The sequence below is a fragment of the Urocitellus parryii genome, chromosome 12 (genome assembly GCF_045843805.1).
Source record: "Urocitellus parryii isolate mUroPar1 chromosome 12, mUroPar1.hap1, whole genome shotgun sequence".
NCBI lineage: Eukaryota > Metazoa > Chordata > Mammalia > Rodentia > Sciuridae > Urocitellus > Urocitellus parryii.
In genome coordinates, this window is record NC_135542.1 from 67983297 (window position 1) to 68010295 (window position 26999).

The following is a 26999-nucleotide window of genomic DNA, read 5'->3' on the forward strand; positions in this document are numbered from 1 at the left end:
GCTGTTTGACACCTCAGGTTCCCAGCTGTTGGTGTAATGGCTGAATGTCTGCTTTCTCCAGATAAGGGGCCATCTGGTGAAAATAGCCTTGTCTAGGTTATCAGTTACATCTTATAAGCATATTGCCACGAGTCAGGAACAGCTACCATCTTAACAGCAACTGTACTCTCTGTCCCACAAAAGGGCAGAGTGTGGATGTAATACAATTTTTTTTTTCTCCTCAGGCAACATAGTAAAGTGGCTAAGAATATGGAAGTGTTGTTAGGAGGGACTCACTGTCACTATTCACCACCTGTGTGTCTAGGACCAGTTAAACAACCCCTCCGATCTTTTATCCTTACCTAGGAAATGGGGATAATATTTATCCTATCAGAAGGGCCCAGTGGTACATGCCTATACGTCCAGCTACTTGGAAAGATGAGGCGGGAGGATCACTTGAGGCAGGAGGATCACTTGAGCCTAGCAGTTTAGGGCCAGCCTCAAGAACACATCACCTTCATCTCTAAAAATGATCATCATCATCATCTACCAGATTCACAGAGTGTTTGTTGAATTCAATGAGATAACACTGAACCTGGCGTAAAAAGGATTTGGGGAAATTTTTTATAAAGGTATTTATTGTTTTACTCCTAAATGATTGAGTTTCCCCCATGAACACTTGGGGAAAGGTTTCCCTGCAGACTGGCCCATATGCAATACTGCCGTTGACTCAGCACTGTAGTAGAGAATTTTGAAAACCTTTACCTTGGGCTTTGAAACAAATTGTGCTTTTGCACTTTTTTTTTTTCCCCCTTGGTACTGGTGATAAAACCTAGGGACACTTTGCCACTAAGCTACATCTCTTTTTTATGTTTGACTTTGAGACAGGGTTTCACTAAGTTGCCTAGGGCTCACTGATAAGTTGCTAAGGTTGGCTTCAAACTATGATCCTCCTGCCTCAGCCTCCCCAGTCTCTGGGATTACAGGCGTGTGCCACTGTTCCCAGTTGTGCCTTTGCTTTCATTGGAGAGGCAATAGATGGACCTTGCTTGCTTCTTGGTTGGTCTAGGGAGGTTTTTGAGAGATTCAGCTTTCCTGGGTGCGAGGGAAGGTTCCTGCCACAGGGAATGCTACAGAGAATACTGGAGGGTTGCATTTATCAATGCCACAACATTGAAGGGAATCTGACTATACATTTCTTTTGAAGGTATTGATTGTTGAATATGAAGGTGTCTGGTTTCATTTTTCAAAAAACATCCCCATTCCCATCTGACTAGCCACTCTCATTCACAAAGTCTCCACTATTTGTCCAAAAATAAGCCGAGTTTCTTTATAACCTCCCTCAAGGGCCTGTGCTCTGGCAACCCAAATACTTGGCATCCCTGAGTAATTTTCTGATCTCTTATCTTCAAGTAACCGAAGGAATTTGCTCTCATGTGCATGGTTCTCGGGCCTGAGCTTTGTGGAACTAATGTGCCACAGGGGCTAAAACATTAAAAATTCAGGTTCTAGTTAAAGGATTCAGGCACATATGAACCTCATCTTTCATGATGAATTTTTGAATCATGCAAAAAGATATTTTTTTTCCATTTTTTTTTTTTTTTTTTTTTGCCTGATAGGTTAAGAGCCTCATGTGCCAACCCTCTGCTAAAATGCTGTGTGGTTTACTGAAGGAAAAGTTTTCTGGCCCTTACTCTGGAGGGGTATCTACCATCGAATTTGGAAGATACAGTGGCCCAAATGGGAAAGGCTGTGTTCAGAAAGGATGTGACAGCTGAGCTGCCCAGTGAGGCAAAAAGGGCTCCATCCAACATCTAAAGTTCAGGTCCTGGCTCACTTCACTAATGTGGGCTTATTCACTGCCCACCCCCACCCCTGGAGATCCCCAGTTGATAGCATGTGGTAGCCACTCCCAGGGCCAAGATCCCAGTCCTAAGAAGGTTATTAAGTGTCTGGAAGCTGTCACATCCATCCTGGTTATTAACACCTGAGTGGTTCCATTCCCACCCCTACCCTACCCCCGACCCCCACCTTTGGTTTCTTCCTGGGGAGCTTCGTGTTCTCATGCACGCATGGGGCGGGGGTGGGGGTCCTATAATTTTCTTATAGCTAGATTGAAAGTCTAGTGTGTCTCTCTCTTTCTCTCTCTCTCTCTCTCATCTATCTTTGGTGGCTCATACCAAATAGGAGATTGTACATATTTTTCACAAATGAAGAGTCATTAGGGATTTAGTGACTTTTCCTGGCAAGGGATCCATGTTTTAAGAAATGATTTTGAGAGACCCCTGGAGAAGGCAGAATTTCTGAAGTAACTACATATCCCAAGCACTGTACTAGAGCTTTTACACAGGTTATGTTGTTCCATCCTGGCAATATAATCCCCATTTAACAAATAAGGAAACTCAGTCTCACAGGTATGTTGGACCAACCCACCATTAACCAGCTAGGAACAGCAGATTCCCGTTCAGAATGGCCTCACTTCCTACCTGAACAAGGGAAAGAGAGAAGTTGGTGGTCCCACTCTGCATCTAGATTACAACATGAAGGACTGACCACTTCTTGTGTATAGACCACTGTCACAGATTTGATACACACAGCGCCATACCTGGGGGGCAAGTGTTAGAAGCTAAGATATGTATTTCAAATTATTCTAAACACATTGCTATAGAGCTCCACAGTTGGTTTCTTGTCATATTGAAAGCATACTTTCACTGGGCGTGGTGGCACACACCTTGAATCCCAGTGGCTCAGGAGGCTGAGGCAGGAAGATCAGCAGTTCAAAGCCAGCCTCAGCAAAAGCCAGGTGCTAAGCAAGACCCTTGCCTCTGAATAAAATACAAAATAGGGCTGGGGATGTGGCTCAGTGGTCTAGGGTCCCTGAGTTCAACTCAGTAACTGCCCCCCCCCCCGAAAAAAACCCGCCCCTCCCCCCAAAAAACTCCACATACTTCTGGGAATGTAGCTCAGTGGGTGGAGCATGCGTTGGCATTCATGAAGCCCTGGGTTCAGTTCTCAGCACCCCTTTCCTGCCCCATAGAGCATACTTTTGTTAAAAACGCTGTCTAACCTATCATACGTGTCCACGAGGTTGCCTTACACACCAGTTCTCTCTCAGTATTAAGTCCTTTTTTCCTTCCCTCACAGCAGACTCATTTTAGGGACCCTTGTTTTTACCCACAGTCCTTTTCCCCTTTCCCACCCCAATAAAGTAGCAAGTCTAGTTGGTCTTAGAAGTCAAGGGTTTTTTTTTTTGTGTGTGTGTTTTTCCCCTGAAACGAACTGCTAGATTTTTTTCCCTTCCTCTGATAGGTTTTATAGAATTTTTTTAAGTACACTGTTGAGGGAATTTCCTTTCTTGACGTCTTTTGGTTTTCTGGAAGAGGCCTGCACTCCTGCCCCAGGGGAGCCTGGGTTCTGCCATCCTGCCTCTAAATCAATCCATCCTTGTCAGTGGCCATGATCTCTCGGCCTCTGTGGCTCCCTTCTCACCACAGTCTTCTTTTCCCAGCCCAGAGGAATTTGGGCCCAAACATCACATAGAGATTTCCAACTCATGCATCTTACATTTTAGCTAAAAGGCAATGTCTCTCTCTCTCTCTCTCTCTCTCTCTCTCTCTCTCTCTCTCTCTCTCTCACACACACACACACACACACACACAGCAGTAGCAGTCACTTGGGGCAGCCCAGTGCTGCCTCTTCCCAACCACGTGACCTCAGGCAAGGCGCCTGTTCTGAGCCTCAGTTTTCTCACATGTTTTAAAAGTTGAGTTAATGATGCCACATGTTGGCCAGGTTGGTCTAGTCAGGGTTCCTGACTCCCAGGGATAAAATGGTGGAAAACACTCCAGGCAAATGTACCCTTTCCTTTTAGTCAAAACATTGCTTCCAAATCTCTATTTGGCTTAATAATCTGGGTCAGGCCATCTTGGAACCTTGATCACTGCTTAAGACTTAGGTTAGAATGGTAGTTGTCAACCAGAGACCCGCAAGGGCTGTTTGGCAAAGTGTCAGTGCAACAAGAGGTCAGTATCAATAACAACTAACTCAGAGGCCATGAACGCTACTAAGATCCTGTCGAGTATAGGACAGCCCCACAGCAAAGAAGTATCTAGTCCCAAATGTCAGTCTGGCCCCATGACAAGGTTGAGAAACCCCGGATCAGAGGGATGCTGAAGAGTCTGCTGTTAGCCTCCTGCCCACAGCCCATGTGGCCCTCTGGCAGCTGGGGAGGAAGTGTTTCCATGGAACTTCTTTCAAGTCTTAGTCTAGTGGAGAGTACAGTAAGGTAGCCGTCAATCCAGGGGACAAGCAACTATGATTAAGGCATTCTGTCTCAGGGGAAATGGTCCTAACTTAGGGACTACTAAAAATGCTCACTATCACCTATTATTATTATTATTTAATGTTGTTTTTGAGATGCTAGTCAATACAATCAGAGAAGAGAAATGCATCAGAAATACAAACACTGAAAACAAAGAGAGGCAATGATCACTGCAGATAATCTGAAAAATTCAGAAGAAGCAGATGGAAAATTACTTTGCAAAAATAAAGAGAATTCAGTAAGTGGCAAGTCAAAAGAATGATAAAAAGAAATCAATAGCTAGCATATACATATGTGACCAGAAAAAAAGCTCTAATTAAAGGAATAACCCCATTTATGATAGAGATTTAAAATATAAAATAATAGCTTGGATTATTTAGAAGTAGGTTTAGGTAGAATTAACCTATAAACTCCAAACAACAGTGCTTTCAATAAGATACAAGATTTTTTTCTTTTTCGTATGAAAGTAATAGGATCATTCCTTGGACTTGATCTTTACTATGGCTGAGGTAGCTACTAAGACCAGGCATTATATATAGCCTCATTCCGGACACAGGAGAGAGGAAGCAAAGAGCAAGAAGGCCTTTCCTTTTAAGGAGACTGCATTATGTTTGATTGGTGGGAACTTAGTCACATAACCACACCCAGCTCCAAGGGCGGCTTTTCACTTTAGTTTATAGCTGCATGGCTACATGCATGACTTAAAAGGGGGGAGGGGAGAGAAAAACTTCAACATTCTCTTACTAACGAAGGAGGTGAGAATGGATATAGGGACAACCAACAATCTGCCATAAAATGTAATAAGAAATGCACAAGATCTATACCAGAGAATTTTAAAATGCTACTAAAGGACACAGTTAAGACTTGGGCAAATGGAAAGATAAACAATATTATTGGATAAGAAAACTCGACATCATGAAAATATCAATTCTCCCTGAGTTAATTTATAACTTTAGATGTGTTCCCAATAAAAACAGTACCAGGATTTCTTTTTAACCAGACAAATGATTCTAAAGTTCATATGGAAAAATAAACAAGTAAGAATAGCCAAGAAATTTGAAAAAGAAGAAGGGGACAAGTTCTGCTAGGTGTTAAAACATCATAATCCTGTGATAATTAAAGTGTAATGTAGAGCAATGTAATAGAATAAAAGATACAGGAAAAAACACAAGTGCACAAGAGGGTTTGACATGAGGACTTAATAAAGGTGCCATTTCCATCAGTGAGGATAAGATGAGCTAGTCAACATCTGGGATTGTTTCCAGATAGCTGGAAACAAGTAAAGTTGGATGTATACTTCACACCTCTTATCAGAACAGATTCCGAAAGCATTAAAAACTTATGCTTATAAAATGAAAGCAAAAGTACTAGAAGTAACCTTGAGAGAATGCTTTTATAGCTTTAAAATGGGCGAAACCTTTCAAATTAAGACATACAATCCAAGAACCATAAAGTAAAGCATCCATTCAGTTACATAAAAATAAATAATATCACCCAAACCACTGTAAGCCATGTCAAAAGCCAAACAATAAACTAGAAAAAGTGTTTGTAACTCTTATCCTGTACAAAGTTTGTTTCCTAAAAGAGAAAGAGCTCCTAGAAATCAATAAAAACAAACACCAAGAAGAAAAAGTTAGCACAGATAAGTCACAAGAAAAAAAATACTCTTTTCTTTTAAAGGTACAAAAAAATGCTGAAACTTACAGAGAAACTTAAGGGTACACTGAGATACGGTTTTTACCTGACATACTCCCTAAACCGGACAACATACCATGTTGGCAAGAATGTGGAGAAGCAAGCACTCTCACATATTGCTCATGGGAGTATACATTTTTCAGCCCAAAGGAGAGTGGTTGGGCAACATTCAAGGACATTCACATTCTTGCAGTATCTAATTCAGAAATTTCTTTTCTAAGAAATGTGTATGATTCCTTGGTACACAGGCAAACATGCAAAAATATCATACGCAGGAGGTTATTCACAGTAACACTGAAATGGCATTTTAGAAATACCCTAAATATTCCCCAATAAAAATAGTGAAATATTATATAGCGTAAAATAAAGAATTAGGAGGTTCTATCTATGTGCCAAGATAGAAAGATCTCCAATACAGATCGAGCAAAAAAAGGTAAGGGCCCCCGAAGACTACATGCAGTCAGCACCTAATTTATTAAAAATGGGGAAATGAATGTATCTTCACATTTTCTTATTTATGTATAAAGTTTGACTGAGAAGATACACAGGAATGAATAAAAAACAATTGCCTGTAAGGAACAGATAGAAAAAAAAAACAAAAAGGAATGGATGAAAGAGGGAGAATTATTACCATCTGCCCTTTGATACTTTCATATTTTTTAAACATAATAATGTCTGACCTATTGAAAAACAAAATTTGAATGAGACAATTTTTTTAATATATTATATGTGCTGAGGATCAAACCCAGTGCCTCACATGTGCTAGGCAAGTGCTCCACCACTGAGCTATAACCTCAGCCCTGAATGAAACTGTTATTAGATAAATCAAATAAGTAAAGGTCACACTGGTTTGTATAGAGGGAAGAGATGTTGCTGGATTTTATTGTATTCCTTCTATTAAAAAAAAAAATGAACCTACTCCTTAATGTCTCATGCCTCGAAAGTGCTCTTGTATTTGAGGACTGAGTAAACAGGGACTAATATCTAGGCAGTTGTCTCTCTGCAAAGCTGTCCAGTTTGCCCAGTACCTACTATGTGCCTGGCTGGGTCCTGAGTGCCTGGGAACTTAAAAGACCACCCACCCTGCTGTGAAGCTGGACCTCAGAATAGGAGTAGGAAAGGCTGGGGTACCACTGCTCCCAACCCTCCTCCCTAGGGAAGCCTATCAAAGAGGCAGCACTAAACACCGGCTGCTGAGAGACTCCTGGTGCAGGAATAGGAAGTGGAGCAGCCATGCTGGTGAGCAGCCATGCTGGCGAGAATGGAGGAAACAATATCTGCCACAGGGTCCTGGCACCACCTCCTTCCAGCAGTCTAGCAACCTTTGTCCCCTACCCCCTTGAGGGGAAGATCCCAGAGGAATGAACCCTCTTTTTTTGTGGGGGGGGGGTTACCAGGGATTGAACCCAGGGGTACTTAACCACTGAGCCACATCCCCATCCTGCCTCCCTTTTTTGTATTTTATTTAGAGACAGGGTCTCACTGAGTTGCTTAGAGCCTTACTAAGTTGCTGAGGCTGGCTTTGAACTTGGGATCCTCCTGCCTCAGCCTCCTGAGCTGCTGGGATTACAGGCGTGCGCCATCTTGCCCAGCTACCCTCTTCTTTTTAATGAGACTCAAGACCCCACACAGGAACAAAATTCGAATAACATCCTGTCTGGTGCCCAGGGATCTTTTGAGCTGCCCTAGCTTTTTCTTTCATACACAAAAAAGAAATAGAAGTCAGTAACTCTTGCATAGGTGGTATTTGTGTGTAGGGGGTTAGAGTTTTGAGGAAATTCAGAGAGCAGAGAGGGAATGGGAGGAAAGTGACAAGAGGTGGGATTTTAGGCACTGGCTGCAGAAGAGCAGGAAGAAGTGTGGTGGGCTGGAGCCTCCCTGGGGCACAGTGCAGGCACAGCTACCTGCAGAACATGCTAGACCAGGTGGTCATACTGGGCTGTCAGGTGGTCATTCTGGGCTGGTAGCTGAGCCAGCTTCTTCCCCAAGGAGAAGCGAGGATAGGAAGCAAAGGGGGCAAAAAGGAGGTGGGGAGAAATGAGACACCCACCTTCCTTTTTTCCCTGAATAGATTAGGAACCTGAGCAGGGGGGAGGGCTGTGTCTGAGGGCCAGGAGGGCTCATGCAGAAACCTGAGCTAGAACAGTCTTGGGTTCAGACCACCTTGGTACATTCTAATCTATCCCATATATACAAAAATCAGAACAGATCCTTCTCGTGACATAACAAATACTTTAAAAGAGGGCATTTTGAGGGCTGGCACCCAGGGCATTTTATCAAGTTAAGAGTTGTGGCCGGTGCTGGAAGAAGTCCGCCCAGGTTGAAGCGAGAGGCTCTAAGATGCCAGCTTTCAGAGCAGGAGGTTCCTGGTAACCTTCAAAACCCACTTGCCTTCTTCCCTCTCCCATTTATTTATTTGTGCAAGGATAAAGTAGTAGCAGAGTGTGCACTTCCTAACTCACAGGGGTCTTCAGGGCATGAATGTCAATCACGAGCTGCTTTCCACACATGTAGAAGCATTATTCTTGTTACTTCTATAAGCATTGCCATTATGATCGTCTCACATCCATACGGACCTTGGAAAGGCAATTCTGGATATTAGAGCACAGAGGGGGAACTTGACTTAGCAGAGCCCAAAGAGCCTGCTGGCTGGCGATGGAACATTTGCAAGTGGGCAGGCAGGACTCCCTCGAACTCAGATTCCCCTGTAGGAAATGCATGTGGTAATATTAAATACCTTCATCTTTCACACTGTTCATCCCATTAGTCCGTCCAACAAGCCCACAAACAGAGTGTGTTATTTTGATTTGACAGGGGATGGCCCAGCCAGGTGACTCTACAGGGCCATGCCATCATTAGTGAAAAACCCCAGGGCACCTGGATCCCAGCCCAGCATTTGTCCCTGCTTTCTTACCCCCAGCCAGAGGTGAGCCTTAACCACACACACTGCCAGGGCAGGAGTCAGGGAGACTGGCCTCAGCGGCTCGGCTTGGTTGGGCTCACTGTTCTTTCTGTAGTTCACAAGCATTTGCTTAGAGCAGCACATTTTATGTGCTCTCTTCTTTCCCAGAGTCCCAGCTGTAAACGGAAACAGGGTCATGGAAGCAAGGCAGGCAGGTCCTAAAGCGCTTCCTGCCCCACCTCTGCACTCAGGCCCGGGTCCCTGGCAGTGGCTGGAGTTCAAGTTCAAATGCCAGCAGGTCATGAGCATGGCCCTTCCTGCTCTCTGCATGCAGGCGAATGGGTGTTCTTTACAAGACCCCCTTCCAGCTCAGAGTGGCTGCTGAAGGAGGCCTAGGGTGGGAATGTCCATCTGCACAGTCTGGATTCTTCTACAAGCCGAAGCCTGGGGTTTCCAGGCTTGGGTGGTAGATAAATTTTTACTTAGAACCCCAGGTTTCATATTAGTTCTTCCATAGAACCACAAAGTGTAAAACAGAGCAGAGGGGAGCCATACTGGCTGAGGCTGGCATGCCCCCCACATGGCCCTCACCTTCTGTACAGAACTATCCACAGCCTCTAAGCCTAGGTGATTGCAACCAGTTCCTCCCCTCAGCCTACACCCCTGGAAGACTGATGCTGTGCCCACATGGTGCTCCCCTAGGTAGGGCGTCTGTCACTGTGGGCACGGATTTCAGACCCCTCTTCCTGGCATCTGAGGCTCTCTGAGGTTGGTCCCAACATACCTGTCTTTCCTCACCATTCAGACCCAATTCTGTGGTCTCTTTAGCACATTTTGCATCTACCTCCTCTCCCTCCCACCTTCTGTCCTCATGGTCTATCCAAACCCAAGCCTCTATCCAAACTTGAGCCGCTGCTCCCTAGAAGCCCTCACTGCCTGCACCAGCCATCTGTGCTCTCACCTCTGAAATCCAGCAGCTCACATACTTCATGCCCTGAAAAACTAGCACCTCAGGGATGCACACCTGTAATTCCAGAGATTTGGGATGCTGAAGCAGGAGGATTTTAAGTCCAAGACCAGCTTCAGCAACTTAGTGGGACCCTCAACAATTTAGTGAGACACTGTCTCAAAATAAGAGGTAGAGTGGCTCTGGGTTAATATGTATACTAATGTCACCATGTGTCCCTCTGCTGATTAACTCATGACAGATGGAGGATAAGCTGCCCCTTTCTCTCAAAGGAAAGTCTCAATAATATGAATTTCAATGCATGGCAGGTCTTTGGTAAATAGCTACTAACTTTAATCTGTTAAGCTGCAGTGGTCTTGCTATGTTTCTGGGGTTGTGGAAGCTCCTTCTTCATGCTGAGGAGAGTGGCAGCACTGTCCACAGTCGATCAACATGAGAGACCCCTGGACTGAGATTGATTTGGGGCACATCACCCCTGTCAGGACTTTTTCTTCTGAAAATTTCCCTAGGATGTGCACCTCTCTTCAACTCAAGAAGCCCCTATCGGGGTGAATGAGACATTAACCATGCAGCCTTGGCCTGTCTTCCAGGGATTTGAAACTGGACAACATTCTTCTAGATGCAGAAGGTCACTGCAAACTGGCCGACTTTGGGATGTGCAAGGAAGGGATTCTGAACGGCGTGACAACCACCACATTCTGTGGCACTCCCGATTACATAGCTCCCGAGGTAAGACCTGTATGCGAACGGCCACCTCCTCCTGGAAAGGCAGGGGTCATCATGCACTGGGGTCATCTCGTAATGCCTTCTCCTAGCACTACCAGGATGGATTCCAGGAGGGAGTTGGGGGAAGGTTAAAGGTTCACTGATCTCAATAAAGATGTGGTGGTGACTGGAGGAGGATGGGTCAGCTAAGTGACAGGCCTGTATCTGGGCAGGGTCTCACTGAGCATCACTCCCCATCCTAGTCCCCGGTCACCAATAAAAGTAGGACTAAGACAAATTGTGGACTTTCATCATCGTTTTCACTTCTTAATAAGCACAATAAAAAGCACCATAGAAAAGGGCAGCCATTTGCTTTATCAGCTGTAACTTGCCGACAGTGAAACCAAGAATCACCCACCATTTCCCCTCCGTGTCAGATCCACCTAGTGGGAAGGCAGGGTGGAGCAAGAAGAGCACAATATAAGCAGAGATCAGAGATATTCATTTTTAGCATCACCAGTGGGTCACCTTGTATGTTTGGGTGTTTTGCTCATCTGGAAGGGCTTGTTTGCTTTGAATCCTTCCGATCTTGTCTAACCCAAGAGAAACATAGTGTTTGTGGATGATTCAGATTTAAGCTAGGCCTGTCATGACACTTAACCAAAATGATCTTGATAGCTCTGAGACATGTAAGATGGGAAGGAAGCACCAATCTCATTAAGCATTGCACATTCAGAGAGATATTAGACATTCAGATTTCATTTTCATGAGCACTTGCTAGATACAAGCAGCGTTGGGGTAAAAATGGACTGAGATGGGGTAAAAAATCTCCTTCTTCTAAGGAAACTTTTGGTCTAGAGGGAGTGACAGATAAGTCAACAGGTAATTAAGCAGAATAAGTCAGTATATAAAACAAGATGGTATCCTCAGGGACTTGGGAGGGCTTCTTTGGAGCACCTGAAGGATGAACTGAATTGTAAAGAATAATGATTTCCTGTGGCTGTAGGGGTGGGAGAACATCCCTGCAAACAAGAGGATCAGAAAAAAAGCAGAGTCGGGGTAGAAGTTCTGAATCCTTTCAAGGCAGAGTGTATGTTTCCAATCTGGGTACTCCCAGGATCCAGCACACAAATCAGGTTCTTAGTAATGGTTGGTTGAATGAATGAATGGGAACTTGTGACATTTCAACATGAGCCAAGGCCAAGGAATAAAAACACTTTGGTCTTTTTAAGGAAAGGTAAATAGTGTAGCATGAGCAGAGGTTCCTTAGCACCTCTGCTCATGCTACACTAATGAACAAGGTTAGCCAAAGGGCCTAGGGATATGGCTTCATTCTGTAGGAACTGGGGACCCACTAAGGATTGTTCTGGAGGAAGGTCCTAATCAGACCTGTCCCAGGAAGAAGAGTGGCAACCACAGTACAGATCAGAAGACAGAGAACAAGGGATGGACAGCGGAGGGTCTTCACAGGCCAACCACAGCTGGGGAGGCCTGGGGAGGGCCTAGAAGTGAGACGGGTGAGTTGTAATAGGTAAATTCTCTTTAGAGCCTAATCCCTTGGCAGTGAGACCACAGGTACTATAACAAACAGTAACAATTTTGGTCTCTCTGCTAGTCTTTTCGCTTGGCAGTAACACTAGGAATTCAACCGTCAAGAAGAGATAAATGGAAGTGAAAACACTCCATTTGGACCTGGTTTTTCCATCTTCCTCATTTATTTATTTATTTTGGTAACAGGGATTGAGCTTGGGGGCACTCAACCTCTGAGCCACATCCCCAGCCCTATTTTATATTTTATTTAGAGACAGGGTTACTTAGTACCTCGCTTTTGCTGAGGCTGGCTTTGAACTCTCATCCTCCTACCTCATCCTCCCGAGCCTCTGGGATTACAGGTGTGTGCCACTGCGCCTTGTCCTCATTTATCCTTTATCATGACAATGCTTGGTTCCAATTCCTCTGAGTCCATGTCAGAATGGAAGGACTGACACTCCAGTGTAGTATTTAAGGACCCCACCCAAGACAAACCTCACTTTACAATGGACAGAACACCCATTCAGCCCAAAGCACCCCACGGAGGAGACTCTGATGTGTGTTTATAATGAGGTGCTGCCACTCTCCCTTCCTGCTCTGTCCAGCATGCCCACTGCACAGGATCACTGTGACACCAGAAATGGCAGACATCCCTGGTCTTATGGCAGGCAGAGTACAGCTGATAAAGAAAGGGGTCACTGTCTTTATCAAGGGCTAGTGGAAAGATTAAATAAAATTATCCCTCCAAAGTTCTTAGTATGGTGCCTGGCCCACAGTGACCCCTGGCTTACTGGTTATCTTCATTATCTTCATTGTTAGATTACCTAATGAGGCAAGAAAAACATGCCAGAATGCCCCCATGTGCCCTTGATCCCTTGATGAAGTAAGTCCTGAGACTTCTGAGCCTTTGGTTCCTGTCTTTCAAATGAGAATCTTCATGCTGACCCTGCCCATCTCAGCAGGGTGTTTTGAGAATCTAATGAGATTAAAGCAGGGGCGTGCTTCTGAAGGCACGGCCTCTATTCAAATAAGAGAGTCCAACCCTGAAACCAGAGCTATCTTCTGAGGGTTCAGCTGGGCCTACAGCTTCTCTTCCACCACAAACACTTGGCTAGCTCCTCTGGCCCACCTCTCCTTTCTCCATGCCTGGCCCTGTTCCCCAGGAAGTGGCCGCCCATCCTGGGCAACACCTAGTGTCATTAGGCCCAACACCTGCCCTCTCTCCTGCCCCAGCTCTGACCTACTCGAGGGATTGGCTGCCATGCCAGGTCCTCCCATGGCTTACAAAGCCTTGCCCTCTCACCAGCTCCGTTGCCGACATGCGATTAAGAAGCAGGTAATTAGAGCCAAGCACGAAAGACATTTAAAAACAAGAAGGCTCTGAAGGGGTTGGGAAGGGTAGATAGGATCAATCTGTGTCTCGCAGCACCATCTTGTCTGAGCACACACGAACCACCCGGAGGTCTTGTCACCACTCCGCAGAGGCACAGACCCCAGCTGTCCCACCTCCCTAAGGCTAGAGTGGAGCCACCTTATCACCTAAAGCCCCCGAACCCAGGAGTTAACAAGTTACACCCAGTAAGACACACACAGTGATAGATTCAAAAATTATGCATCACACAGTATTGTATATTGTTGAGCACTAAAATGGGCTGGTCATGATGGTGGGCTCAGAAGAATGTTAGAACCCTTGCTCCGGTGCTTTAGAAAGCCCAGGGGAGACAGCTGACCTTGGAAATAGCTAAAAATGCAATAACATGTTTGAAGCACTTGCATATCTTAGGAACTGGCAGGGACTTCGGGAGATAGGAGAAAGTGCTGAGGAAATCTAGGAATGCTTTATGGAGGAGAATAGGGCATAACCTTGACCTCAAAGGACAGAAACTGGTAGTGCCAATAAGCTGTAGTGAACCAGGTGAGGTGCTGGATCTCACAAGGTTGAGAAGGAGCTGACTTTGACTTTGGAACAGAGTAGAATCAATGGCTCCTCAGGGTGGTGGGACCTGTAGCTCTGACCTTACAGATACAACGCACTAATCCCTTGGCAATGAGGCCACAGGTACTATCGAAGCAGATGACTAGCCCCAAATAATTTTGAGTTGGCTGCATTTCTTACTTCTTTTTCATTCCTAATTGGGAAGATTCCTAAACTGCACGAGTGTTTTAGATGCTTTTACTCAAGTCTTCCTATTTACTCACCAGCAATTTAGGATAGCTCTGGAAGAATGTTTTAGCATGTCATGTATGCGTTTAACCTAAGTGATTTTGACTCTGTACATTTGGTCAGAGGAAAAGAGAGAGAAGAGACCAAGAGAGCATCAGGAAGACCAGTAACTATTGCCAAAGACAAAGTTGTACCAGACAATCAAAAAGATAATTGGGCTCTGGCTATGGAAGTAAGGAGAACATTCATTCATGAGGCTGGTCTCAAAAAAAAAAAAAAAAAGGAAGGGGTCTGGGGATTTTTAGAGGCAGGTAAATGAGGAGTTAATCAATGAGTCTCTTGGGAATCATGAAGAACAATGGAGATGGGTCTATGTAGAGCAGAGTGGGTCCTTTGTGGGTAGGAGACAAAGGAGATGGGAAGGCTTATTTTCTGTAATTTCCTTCCCAGGAGCACAGGGCCCAGGTAAATCCAACATTGTCACCATTTAGGGACAGACTGAGATTCCTGTTACCTTTCCCTGGGCGCACTGAGCATGCCGAGGGGCTTTGTGAGATAGAGACCTGAATCAGCCACTCACAGCTTGCTTGTGTCTGTCTCAGTCTGCATCTTTGCTCTCCTGACCCTGATTTTAGTGTTGAGATATGCATTTTTTAAAAACATAACCCTGAATGTAAATCAAGGACTTCATCTGAAGCTCAAAGAAACAGCCATTTGTTCCCACTGAAGGATAGACTATTGGAGAGGTGACACTCAGCCTCTTACAAAGTGCATCCCAGCTCAGTTCTTGGAGCTTGCTGCTTTAGACGCCCCATCCCCAGGTAACACGACAGGGCTCCACACTGTGGGGGAGTGAGTCAGAGATGCAGACCTCCCCATGGGCATTGGTGGCACGGGTGTTGCATTGGGTGGGGGACATTCTTTGGTGGTCCCTAATGTTGCCTGTTTCCTGAACAGATCCTGCAGGAGTTGGAATATGGCCCCTCAGTGGACTGGTGGGCCCTGGGAGTGCTGATGTATGAGATGATGGCTGGGCAGCCCCCCTTTGAGGCTGACAACGAGGACGACCTGTTTGAGTCCATCCTCCATGATGATGTGCTGTACCCAGTCTGGCTCAGCAAGGAGGCCGTCAGCATCTTGAAAGCCGTGAGTCATTGCCCCTGACCTGCCCCTGGGGCTCCTTGCCCCCCACCACACACGCACAGAGACCCCCACACACACCTCTTCTCACCACTGGATGAGAGACGAGCTAAAACAGCCTCCGTGGGGAGTTCAGGCAGGGTTCAGACACTGCTGCAGAGAATGGGGCCTGGGACAGTGGCTCTGCTGGTGGGAAAGGGACAGCGTGTGTGTGGGTTTCCTGAGATGGTACACTGTGTGCGTCTGTGTCCCCCAGCATCTCAGAGGGAACAGATCCAGCCCAGCCTGGGTCATCCCCTCTGCTCCTCACACTCAGGCTAAGTCCTTCTGCTTCTCTGCCACCAGAGAGAGGCCTGTCTGCATTGAAGCCTCCTCTGCGGAAGAGAGAGGAGTGAAGGGCAGGGAGGACAGCCCAGCTGGTGTCCATGACAGCATCACTATGCCTAAGTAGCCAACCAGAAAACATGATGTCCACTCAAGATCCGGGCAGCCATGCTGTATTCAGACACAGTGGAGCCTGTCCCTGCCCTGCCAATGACCCTTCACGGGTGAAAACACTGTACTTTCTCAACATAGTCATTTCTGCAATGTAATGACATTGGTACCAGGTCTAGTAAATGACCTTCCCTCAGTGCAGGGATGGCAACCAGTTTACCCAAGGTCACCTTGCTGGTTGAAGCAGGGCCAGGGTGACAGCCCTGGAATCTCGATTTCCAGTCCTGGCTTCTTTCTTCTATCAGGATGCTCCAAAGCACAGCACTTGAACAGGTGGCATCCACCAAACCTGCCATAATCGAAAACTCTGTGTTTCATCATTTGCTTTCCTGGTCCTTTTCATGACTCCCAATCTTTACTTAATTGCACATATTTTATGAAGAAATTTATCAGTCCCTATAATAGATGGGAAATCAGTATCACTTGTCTTAATTAATTAATTCATGTGAAAAGTTTAACCAGATGTAAAATCCTTGAGCAGGTTTCTGGGGCACACACACACCTGCCTCCATTGCTTCACCCTCCTGTTCCTCCTTGGCCTCCTGTGGCTCCCTGTGGCTCCGGGACCCCTGGCCTTGGAGCCTCGCAGCCACATTCACTGACGCAGCTGAGCTCCTCTGTGTTAAAGCCCTCTTTGTCCTTGCGCTCTGGCACTTGGCCCTGTTCTCCCTGGCATTTGGGCAGCTTCTCCACTCCTTTGCTTCCTCTTCCTCTGCTGCCCCTGCATGTGGGCACACATCAGTGGATGTTCTCAAGTGTTGGCCCAAGAGCAACTTCTCAACGAGGCTCCTCTGTCCTCCCCCAGCCCTTGAAAAATTAAAACTTGTGTGCCCTCTTCTCTGGGCCCTCCCTCCTGCTCCATTTACTCCTGATAGCATTTTCCACTTCCCAGTATTCTCTATGAATTATGGATTGTGTTTATTTTTATGTTTAGCACTTTTCTTCCATGAGAAGGTAAGCTCAGTGAGGGCAGGAGTTTTGTCCACCTCATTTCATGGCTGCACCTGAGGCCTGAGGCACACTGCAGGCCCTGCCAGAGATTCTTTGAAACATGGAAGGCATGTTTTAGCGCTCTGCTTCTTGCTTTTGCCACAGATTGCAAAGTTCAACCAAGTAGGTGATGGAACAGTTGACCTGGTTTAGGTAGGTAGCAGACCAAGCTGGGGAGCACTCACCTATCTCAGCGGTGTCCATTCCCTGGCTGCTGGCTTTCAAAGCCTGAAATCCAGATTTTTTTTTTTTTTTTTGGGTGGTGTTGGAGGCTAGGAAGCTACCAGGGATTGAACTCAGGGGCACTAGACCACTGAGCCACATCCCCAGCCCTATTTTGTATTTTATTTAGAGACAGGGTTTCGCTGAGTTACTCAGCACCTCGCTTTTTCTGAGGCTCTCTTTGAACTTGTGATCCTCCTGCCTCAGCCTCCTGAGCTTCTGGGATTATAGGCATGCGCCACCTTGCCTGACTAAAATCCAGATTTTTATGTAAAATCTCTCCATGTTAAATGATTATAACTCGTTGAATTAGAAGAAAGTCAGGAACCACAGCAAACCCTCGCATGGTCACTCTGGAGAGCCAGTCTTTGGCCCCTGCCCTTACCAGTTCCTTGCTGATGTCACTCATTAGCTCATTGGCTCCCTTCATGAGTGAAGTCTGTCATGCATGGCTCTTTCTTCAGGACGGAGCCCTGGTTCTCCTCTGTCCCTGGGCTCGCCCATAGCCCAGTGCTCTCCCCTTGTCCCCCTGTGCTCTGCACCAGCAACGTCAATAAAGCCCACAGCTCAGGGCTGTGTTCCAGCCACACCCACTTGCAGTTTGCAGGCCTGTGTTCTCAATTCCCTCCTCTACACCTCCACCCAGCTGTCCAGAGGTCCCTCATATTCAGTACGACCCCAGACGAAGCTCATGATTACCCCCTCAAATCTGCGTGCTTCCAAGCTCCCTGGCTCAGTAAATGACACCCCACCCTCCTGCCTGCACAGCTGGAAATGTGGGCGCTCTACTTGATGTCACTTTCTCTTCCTCTGACAGCCTGTGGATCAAGGCCATTCTCCCTCTGAAAATGTTTCATTCTGGTTACATTTCTCTGTGCTCCACCTCTACCACCTGAGTTCAAGCTGCCACCACCTGTCCTTGGGGGAACTGCAGGATCTCCTCATGGGCCCCCTGCTACCTTCTTGCCATCTCTGTCTTCAAGCATCTCGGACCTCATGCCCTATTTAAAATTCAGCCATGACTCATATCTTCAATGAAGCCTGCAAGATCACACACGGGACCCTGGCTACCGCCCTGCCATTCCCCCTCGGGGGCTCTGCTCTGGCACATGGGCCCGAGTGCATGTGCTTTCCTGCTCTGCACCCTGCAGCCAGCCTACTCTTTGTCCACTCTCCACCTCCTTCTTTTTCCTGGGTACTTCTTGCTCCTCCTTTGGGTCTCCTTCTTCATGTTGCTGCCTCAGGAACCCTTCACCAACTTCCCTGCTTCAGAGGGGCCACTCCCTGTTACAGGCTGGCAGCCGGCTGGGCGTCTCTTGTGCCATTCATCACAATTAATTGATTCTCTTGGGTGATTACTGGTGTCTCTTGGCCTCCTTTACTCTTCTGCATGCTCCAGGAGGACCAGGAGCATGTCCCTTGCATCCTCAAGTGATGGCATCCTGCTTGGCATTTTTGCCAGAACGGAGTGGTTGAGAGGTGACGAGGTGACGCCAGCAAGCCATTGAGATGATAATGGTTATGTTAAGCTGTGTATATTAGATCCCTGCTGTCCACCTCCACCTGCTACTTTGGAGTTCTCGTGGGGATTCCCGGAGAGTTCCCATTGGTTGGGGAAGTGCCGGAGGAGGGATTTCCGGTTGGTGGTTCCTGGAGGAGCCACGTGGGTGGCGTTTGGGAGAGTTCCCCGGGAGCGTGTGTGGAGTGTGCTGATGGAGTTCAGAAATAAAGTTTGTTCCTTCTTCAGTGGCTCGTGGTTCGTGCCCAGCCAGACTGCGGCAGCATCCCTATCACCCATCCCAGCCCCTGGGGAAGAATGGAGACTGACCTGTCGGCAGGAAGGAGAAGGGGATTTTAACCAGCAAGTCCTGAGCACCTGCCAGGCCAGCACTCAGCTAGTACCCACAGGGTGCTCTGGGGGCCTCACTTCTCTCTAGCCTCTTCCATGTTGACCTCCCTTCACGAGCCTTTGGCAGAATGACCTCCCACAAGAGGGAATCTGGCTTAGGGGACTGCGCCATCCAACTTTGCAAAATGAATTCTGTTCTTTCCTCTAGTTTATACATAGGGCTTTGCTTGTGTCATTATTTGCTTGCTGCTTGGAATAGGTTTTATTTTGCTTTTGTTTTTTAAAGGGAAATGTATAAAGTGGGACACGGGGAAAGTTCTCTGTATCATTCCTGCTCCCATCACCTACCTGTGAGTGACTCTGTTTTTAGATTTTTATAGACCCTTCCAGAATTTCCTGAGGTATATGCAAGCAAATGCAGATACCAATTCTTATTTCTTTACCTTTTTTAGACAGACTTTCAAAAGCTGTTGCATGTATTTTGTTTTCCTCCCAGTGAGGGATCTTGCCTTTTCCCTTCAACGGCATCTCTTGACAGATGTGTCTCCCTTCAGTACGCCTGTTCCTTCACTGTGGAGCTGCCGTGTGAGGGCAGCTGCCGTGAGGCTCCACCACAGAGGGCCTTGGCCCTCTTGGGGAAGAGATGGGAGCTTTCTCCTGCTCTCGTTCCCAGAGCCCCATCTGGTTCCAGGTCAGCTGATGGGCTGAGGAATGGCCTCTAGCACCCACAGCAGCCAGGACACCATGTCCCACCAAGCGGCACCACCCCGTCCCCCAGCCCTGACGCGGCTCAGCCATTTTCCCATGAGCCTTCCTCCCTGCCCAGTGGCAAAGCTGCTCATTCTGGCTGACGGAGCAGCAGTTCTCCACGGGGGGCCATGTGTGTGTGCCCAAGGCCTATAGTCAGCAGTGCCTGGAGAGATTTTTAGCAGACACAACTCAGGGTGTGAGGGGGCTGCTTCTGGCACGTGAAGGGCAAAGGCCAGAGTTGCTGCTAAACAGCGCACAACACACAGGAGAATTCCTGCTACAAAGAAGTGTCTGGTCCGAAATGTCAGGAGCACTGAGGTTGAGAAGCTTTGACCGGGAGAGATTCAGAACCTAGAGGTCACAACTGTGTTAGCTGGTTAGTGTCTGCGAGCAGAGTCTCTGGCTCAGGGGAGGCTTCCTAGGATGTATGTCCTCCTGAACCTCCACACTTCCCCTCCCAGGAGAGGGGCCAGGAAGAGCTGAGTAGGTGAAGAAGACTCTTCTACTCCCCCCGCCTTGGAACACTCCGCTTCCTCACATTGTCACTTGGTTTTAGAGCCAGACCAGGTTTTCTGTTACTCTGGCTACTGGGCTGTGTCTCTGAGGACAGCTGCGGGTGTGAAAATGGTGTAGGAGTCTAGAGAAGGCCTTTTGCCTCATAGAGTCATGCAGTGCCCAGCCTGGGCAACCGTAAGAGGCCATCACGAAGTCTCTCTTCCTCAGCACAGTGACCTGAGGCCCAGGCTTCAGCCTCCTGAGGCTCACTCATTACAGTTCACTGAGCTCACAGTAGGAGGCAGACATGAAGCCAGGTGCTGGGCAGATGGGACTGATTTCCAAATCACAGAAGTTGCCAAGGGAAAGATATATTTAGATGAATGACAATTTAAGTAAACCAGAAATATGGGACCCAAGGGATCGATAGAGAAGAAGAGAATCTGGGGAAGCTCCCAGAGAAGGCAGCATTTTGACTGGTTGGTAGAAAATGCCTGAGGACTGGAGAGGTTAGAGGATGCAAAGGGCCATCAGGGTTGGCAGGGTGCAGATGAGAAGCCCATGTATGCCACACGAAGAACAGAGACTCCATGAGGGGGGACATCTCAGTGTTTAAGCAGCAGAGTGTTGCTAACTTGTATATTAGAAGGATGACACTCACGGGGACCATTCCCCTGCACTCCTCCCCTGCTGTCTGCATGCTCTCCCCGTCCAGCTGATTCAGCCTGCGCTCATGTGCTTTGGTTTCAAGGGCACCAGAGGAGAAGATGGTAGGAGGCACTTCCTGCCCAAGAGAATCTTCCCTACTGATGAATCCCAAAGTTCAACCACTATAGATTTATTTCTTTGGATCACAGTTTGTCTCTCAAGTTATTTTGTTCAGGTGCAGGCACTTGACCTTGACCCTGTGAAATGAAGCACTTTGTCTCTAAGGTGCAGACACACACACACACACACACACACCACACACACACAGCTTAATTTTAAGTGGCTATCAGAAATATGTCCATTTATGAGCATTTTGGGAGGTTATGCTGGTATATAGCTGCTCAATTAAAGTAATGCTTATCACCACTGACTCAATTACTAGAAATGAATTCCCCTGGTGTGTGGGTCACAGGACACCACCCAGAAAGGACAAAGCACATCAGTATGGTTTCACATGTAAGCACTGAAAAGCAGTAGCCTTTTGTTTTCTTGTTTTATTATCTCTTGAACCTACATTGACACTTTGTATAGATTGGAAATTCAGATATTTAAAAAGTGGGAAGGGGCCAGATCTGGAAAAGGAAAAGGAAAGGAGGTATGATTTGCATGCACATGCATACCTGGTCTTCTTTCTTTCCTCAAACTCAAAAAGGAATTGCTCTCTCACTTAGTCACCTTGATGGGAAGACTTGAATCTGAGGGGGTATCTGAGAGTGAGCAAGAGCCTGAGATCCTCATCTCTGCTTGCTAGCTATGTGACCTTGACCCGGTTAATTATTCTGTGCCTCAAGAACCTCTTTTATAAAGTAGAGATAATAATAGTATGTCATGGGACTGTGTGAGGATGAAATGAATTAACATAAAAGCTACCTTTAGAATGGCGACTAGACACACACGACATCCTTGTGCACGCTCAGAATGCCCGAGAAAGGAAGCCCCTCAAACCGCAAGGTTAAAAACACCGTCCTGGGAGGTGGTATAGAGGATGCCACCTGGGCCGACTTCCGCCTCTTGCCTGCAACCTGTGTCTGCCGAGGCTCTGTGGGTAATTCTGTGTTGTGTCCCCCGCCCCGCAGTTCATGACCAAGAACCCCCACAAGCGCCTGGGCTGTGTGGCTGCGCAGAACGGTGAAGATGCCATCAAGCAGCACCCCTTCTTCAAGGAGATCGACTGGGTGCTCCTGGAGCAGAAGAAGATCAAGCCGCCCTTCAAACCGAGAATTGTAAGTGGAGTCACGAGCACCCTCTACCCCGTGGGTGGGGCCCCCGCACTGGTGCGCAGGTGGCGCGTGCCCCCAAAGGGTGTGGTGGGGCACGTTTCACGGCCTGAGCGACTCGGGCAGGAGGCGGCCCAGAGACCCACTAAGAGAGTCTCTTGGGCCCTCAGCACTGACGTCCGAGAATCTGTCAGCCGCACAGTAACCAAGATGTTGGCCCCAGGAGAACACTTGTTATTCCAGTTGAGGTTTATTTATTTATTTTGATTTTAAAAAATCACAAATGATGCTGGTTTCCCGTGATCGGTAGAGATACAAGGTTTCTCTATAGATAGATGGGGTTGTTAATTTTAAGTTAGTTTATTTAAATGCTGGTCACGGTCACTATGTGCCACTAGCACCCAGTGTGCGCTGGGACCTGCCGGGAGTCTCCCCTGTGGAGGGCTGTTGCCATAGGCCCTGTCCCAGAGCCCCTTCTCGGCGGCGCTCTCTTCCCTCTGCCTTCTGTCACCCACAGCCCCAGAGCCTTAGGCCTGCTGCTTTGGCGGTCACCATGGTGGGTAGTGAAGGGTCTTGCAGCTCGGAGGTTGGAAAGAGGAGGAGACGTGCAGCGTGGGCTTGCCTTGGAAAACACGGGCCATGTCTTGACTGTGGCCTTCTGCTGAAGTGGAGTGAGGCCCTGCGTGCTCCTGAGAGGAAGGAGAAAGGCAGAGACTGAGTGTGTGTGCACGTGTGCAGGTGTGTGTGTGTGTGTGCATGTGTGTGTGATCTTAATTCTGTTGTTTTGTAGCCCACTAAGGAAATAAATCCTTCAGATTGAGAATTGGGATGGCAGAAGGCTAGAGCTAGGGGACTGGGGTCCCAAACAGGGAAGACCTAAGGTCACCCAGTGGGCCCTCAGCCACTGCATCCTATCAGAAGAGCCCTCCCTTCCCACTTCCAAGTACAGAAAAGACCCTCAGGGATTTGGAGGATCTGCAGAGGATTCCACTCCCCCTGATGGGGCTCCTGGGGCACCATTATTGGTAGTGCTGCAATTCTGAGAAATGTTGCAAGGGTCCCTTGAACTGATGGGTATGGTCCTAGCCTCAGCCAGACTAGAGTGAGGTGGGTGAACCAAGCCTGGACCCCCTGTCCTGTCTCTGTCCCTCATGTGCTTCCTCCTTGGGTTTGCATGTTTTGGGGGGAGCACACAGTTTGAGACAGGCTAGACTTAGGTTCTTTGCTAACATCTCCTCCACTCTGGCCCATTTCACCATAGCTCTGGGCCCCCAGCACGAGGCCTGTGCTGAGGGTTTGGGAGACGAGGAAGGTTTAGGGCTCCATCCCCTTCAGCTGACTGCTCCTCTGCTACCACAGGGCTCACTGCAGGCACTAGCCTGCCTGAGGGCTGGGGATGGGGGCCTCACAAAGTGGTCTTGAAGGACAAGATTAATTGAGCCTCTGACCAAATGGAAGAAGTAGGTCACCAAAGGCCTTGCTGAGAAAAAGGAAATATTAAAGCTTGAGATCTAAGGGTGAATTTTAATTCAGACTTAATCTAAGTTAATTCAATCCAAAGGAAAATGAGAAGTGGAGCTAAGGAGAGCCCAGGCCCAATGAACAGAAAACCAGAATGAGATCATGGCTGATCAGATGTCAGTACCAATCTATAAAATGGCACGAACTTACATGGAGACTCTAGGCCAACAAAACCACTTTCAACTAGGTTTGAGGAGCACCCCACCCCAGGTGGGCCAGACAGGGATGGAGCGGCCCCTCCCCGTGGCATAGGGTGGAGGTAAGCAGGGGAGTGAGCTGGTGTGGCCAGAGGAAGCCAGAGAGTCTGTAGAGAGACCTGGAAGGGAGGAAAGAGGGAAGAGCTTTATAAGGCGTTTCAACCTATGGATTCCTGGAGCTGAGTCTCTCCCTGGGGTTTAATATGTATCAGGACCTTGATTGCCACAGGCCTGACCTAGTTTTCACTCAACTCCAGTGGAGGCACCTGCCCTGGGATTTCTGCAGTTCTGAGAGGCTCAGGGCTCCAGGGCCCTGGTCCCAGCAGCTCCTCACCAGCTTCCGGCCTTTACACTGAGACTAGGTGCCCATTGAAGCTGCAGAGCTTCTAAGAGGCATCACACTTTGATCAGTGCCCATCCTCCTTGGAGCCTGGGAAGAATGAGGGGAGGGCCCTGAGAAACAGGTGCAAGGAGACTGTGGGCCCAAGGGCCGTGCAGAACCCACGCAGAGGAAAGAGGAAGAGAGGGAGGAAGGGACAGAAGAGGCTGGCATGTGACTTCCTCCAATAGCGTGTAAGCTTCACCTTGGCTCAGACAGGCAGGGAGTCCTTCAGGTGTGAAAGTGTTCCTCTGGGCAAAGGTATGAGAAACCTCCCAGAAACAGCAGTGTAAAGGAGTTAGATGGGATTCCACCTCCCCTGGGCCTCTGGAGCACAAGGACCAGGGCTTCCCTTCCTTGGGCATCATGAGAACCCATGCCTGAGACTGGAGAGCAGGGCTCTGCACACTTCCTTTGCTGGAGTGCTCAGGTGGGCTTCTGGTGGCTTCCCCACCCCCTGAGAGGTTGATCAAGAGATAGGATGTGGGACATCCAAAAGCTCCCAACAATGTGTCTTGATCAGTTTCCTGAAGACTTCCTCATCATCGCCATGGAAACCGTCTCGTATGCATCCTGTTGCTCTGTCCCCCAAACCTCCACAGTTATCCTTGATGCTGGGCTGGGGCCAGGGAAAGGCTTTATCAGGCTGGTTCAAGTTCAGTTGGGAGGAAAGGTTTAGAACGTCCTGGAGGAAGTGTGCAACGTTGTGCAAGTGGTGTTTCTGGCCACACTTTGAATCACGTCAGTTCTTACAGAGCACCCTACTGAGGTCTTTAAAGACTTCGATTTAAATATCTGGTCCCATTCACATCCTTGGGGCCTGAGATTTCTCACACAAGAAATATAGAAATTGGCAAAGAAAAGAATAACTAGTTTGCATCTAGTTAGCCTCAGGAAGGTGTCCCCACTCGGTGCCTTGGTTGAAAACTTTCCTGAAATGTGGAAACAGCACCAGCATGCGCCATCTGTGGGCTTCAGTCTAGCAGAAACAAATGTTAGGTTAAAAAAAAAAAAAGCCACTGCAGTGATAGGTATACTGTATCTCTCATCTCAGAAAACCTCACAGGACCAGTGTGAAAGCTCACACCAGGTTTTCATGGGCCCTTGTCCCCTCTAACCAACTCAGGGGACCCCAGGGATGTAGGTGTGCTCCCTGCCCAGATAGCAGCAGTCCTCACTGTGCTCAGCATAGGATGGTCACCCACTGAGGTCACTGGGGAGATTGAGACATGGGAAATTGAGGCATGGACCTGCAGAAGTCTTTTATTACTAATGGCTTGAGGGTTCCATCACAGGACTGACTTTCATTGGGCTTGAGGTGTCCTATAATGTGAGGTCCCAACAGGTGCCTGCTTAGGAGAGCTGGAGAAGAAAGAACCTTGACAGAGGAGAGAAGGAAGGCGCATGCAGAACGCAGCATTGGGAAGAAGCAGCCAGATTGGAGGGACTATTAGCAGCCAGGGTCAATGTGAGGTTCTTGGATCCTGGATCTTAGAGACAGGGTTCAAATCAAACAAAAGCCACCACGAGAAGGGAAAGATCAAGGCTATGAGCAAACATCACCAGCCTTGCAGTTTGCAGTGATGCAAGGACACTGGGCACGTTTTAAACAGGCGAGGAAAGCAGGTGCCCAGCACCTCCCATCTGGTAACACTGGACACCTGGGGCATGTGGGGGAGCTCTGGTTTTCTCTGTCTGCAGATAGCTCCATTGCTCCCAAGCTGTACCCCATTGACCTCACACCAGAATGCCACAGTCCCCCAGAAACCTGGTCAGTAGCCACTGCCCCACTCCAGTTGGCTGTGTGGTGCCTGAGTCACAGCGGGTAGGGGGTTTAGGAAGGAACTGGTTTCCTCAGTTGGTTTGTCAGGTGCTGGAAGTAAGGCTAGGAATGGTCCCATCATCCAGTCTAGCAGTTAAGAAGTGTCAAGAGACAGTGGCACGTTTATCCAGAGCTCCTGACCCTCCCCACTCCCACCCCATAGAGGGATCACTTCAGCAGGACCTAACAGGCACAGGGAACCTGCCCTCTGCCCAGGCTGGCTCAGCTGGAGGCTGGGGCCCTGGCTCATGCCCACAGGGGCTGAGACTGCGTCACAAGGACCACTCCCAGGCCTGACTGCCAGCCCCTCTACAGGAAGCCTCACCCCTCTGCAGATATCACCAAGGAGATTGTCCAGATTCCAGGCTGGAATTTGGCCTCTGGTCGGTTTTCATCACATACCTCCACTGGTGGCTATCCCCTCTAGGCTTTTACCTTCCTGAGATGTTTGCTAAGGCAGAGTTTCTGCTTCCTTGGCGCCTAAACCTCCTTGAGTAACCCCTGCCCTGATTCACCAGTTGTCATGAGTGCGAGTGGGTTTCCTGGCTTCAGGTTGTCACCCCTCTGTACTAAATCCCACCCAGGACACCTTTCAGAGGCCTCCGCTTCAACATGGAGATTTTGCTGTCATCGTGATTCCAGCAGTCTTGTGTATCTTCCCTCCTCTAAGTTCCCCTTTATATTCCTCCTCTCCACCCACACTCTGAACTGGTTTTGCACAAACAACATGCTATCAACACCGAAACAAAACTTTGTGCCAACATGGACTCCAATCAGTTTTCTGGAGGTGGTTTTTTCTTGAGAGATGATGTTTGATGTTTTTTAGAGGAAGATGTTTGATGGCAGGTACCCAAGAGTTGGTGGGTGGGGTAATAAGAAAGCCTTTGGTACCAACGAAAACATCCAAGCACGGAAGCCTCTGGTCTGTCCTGTGGGGATTTCCTTCCAAGA

General features: G+C 47.9%; 1 protein-coding gene across 1 annotated transcript in view; it reads left to right on the top strand.

The window, feature by feature from the left end:
* The window catches only part of Prkce (protein kinase C epsilon), a 477543-nt gene that overhangs the window by 429213 nt on the left and 21331 nt on the right, over positions 1–26999 (top strand). Inside the window, exons 12-14 of the mRNA XM_026385723.2 lie at positions 10455–10593; positions 15221–15409; positions 21989–22135. Of these exons, the coding sequence (XP_026241508.1) occupies positions 10455–10593; positions 15221–15409; positions 21989–22135 (475 nt within the window). The remainder of the gene's footprint in view (positions 1–10454; positions 10594–15220; positions 15410–21988; positions 22136–26999) is intronic.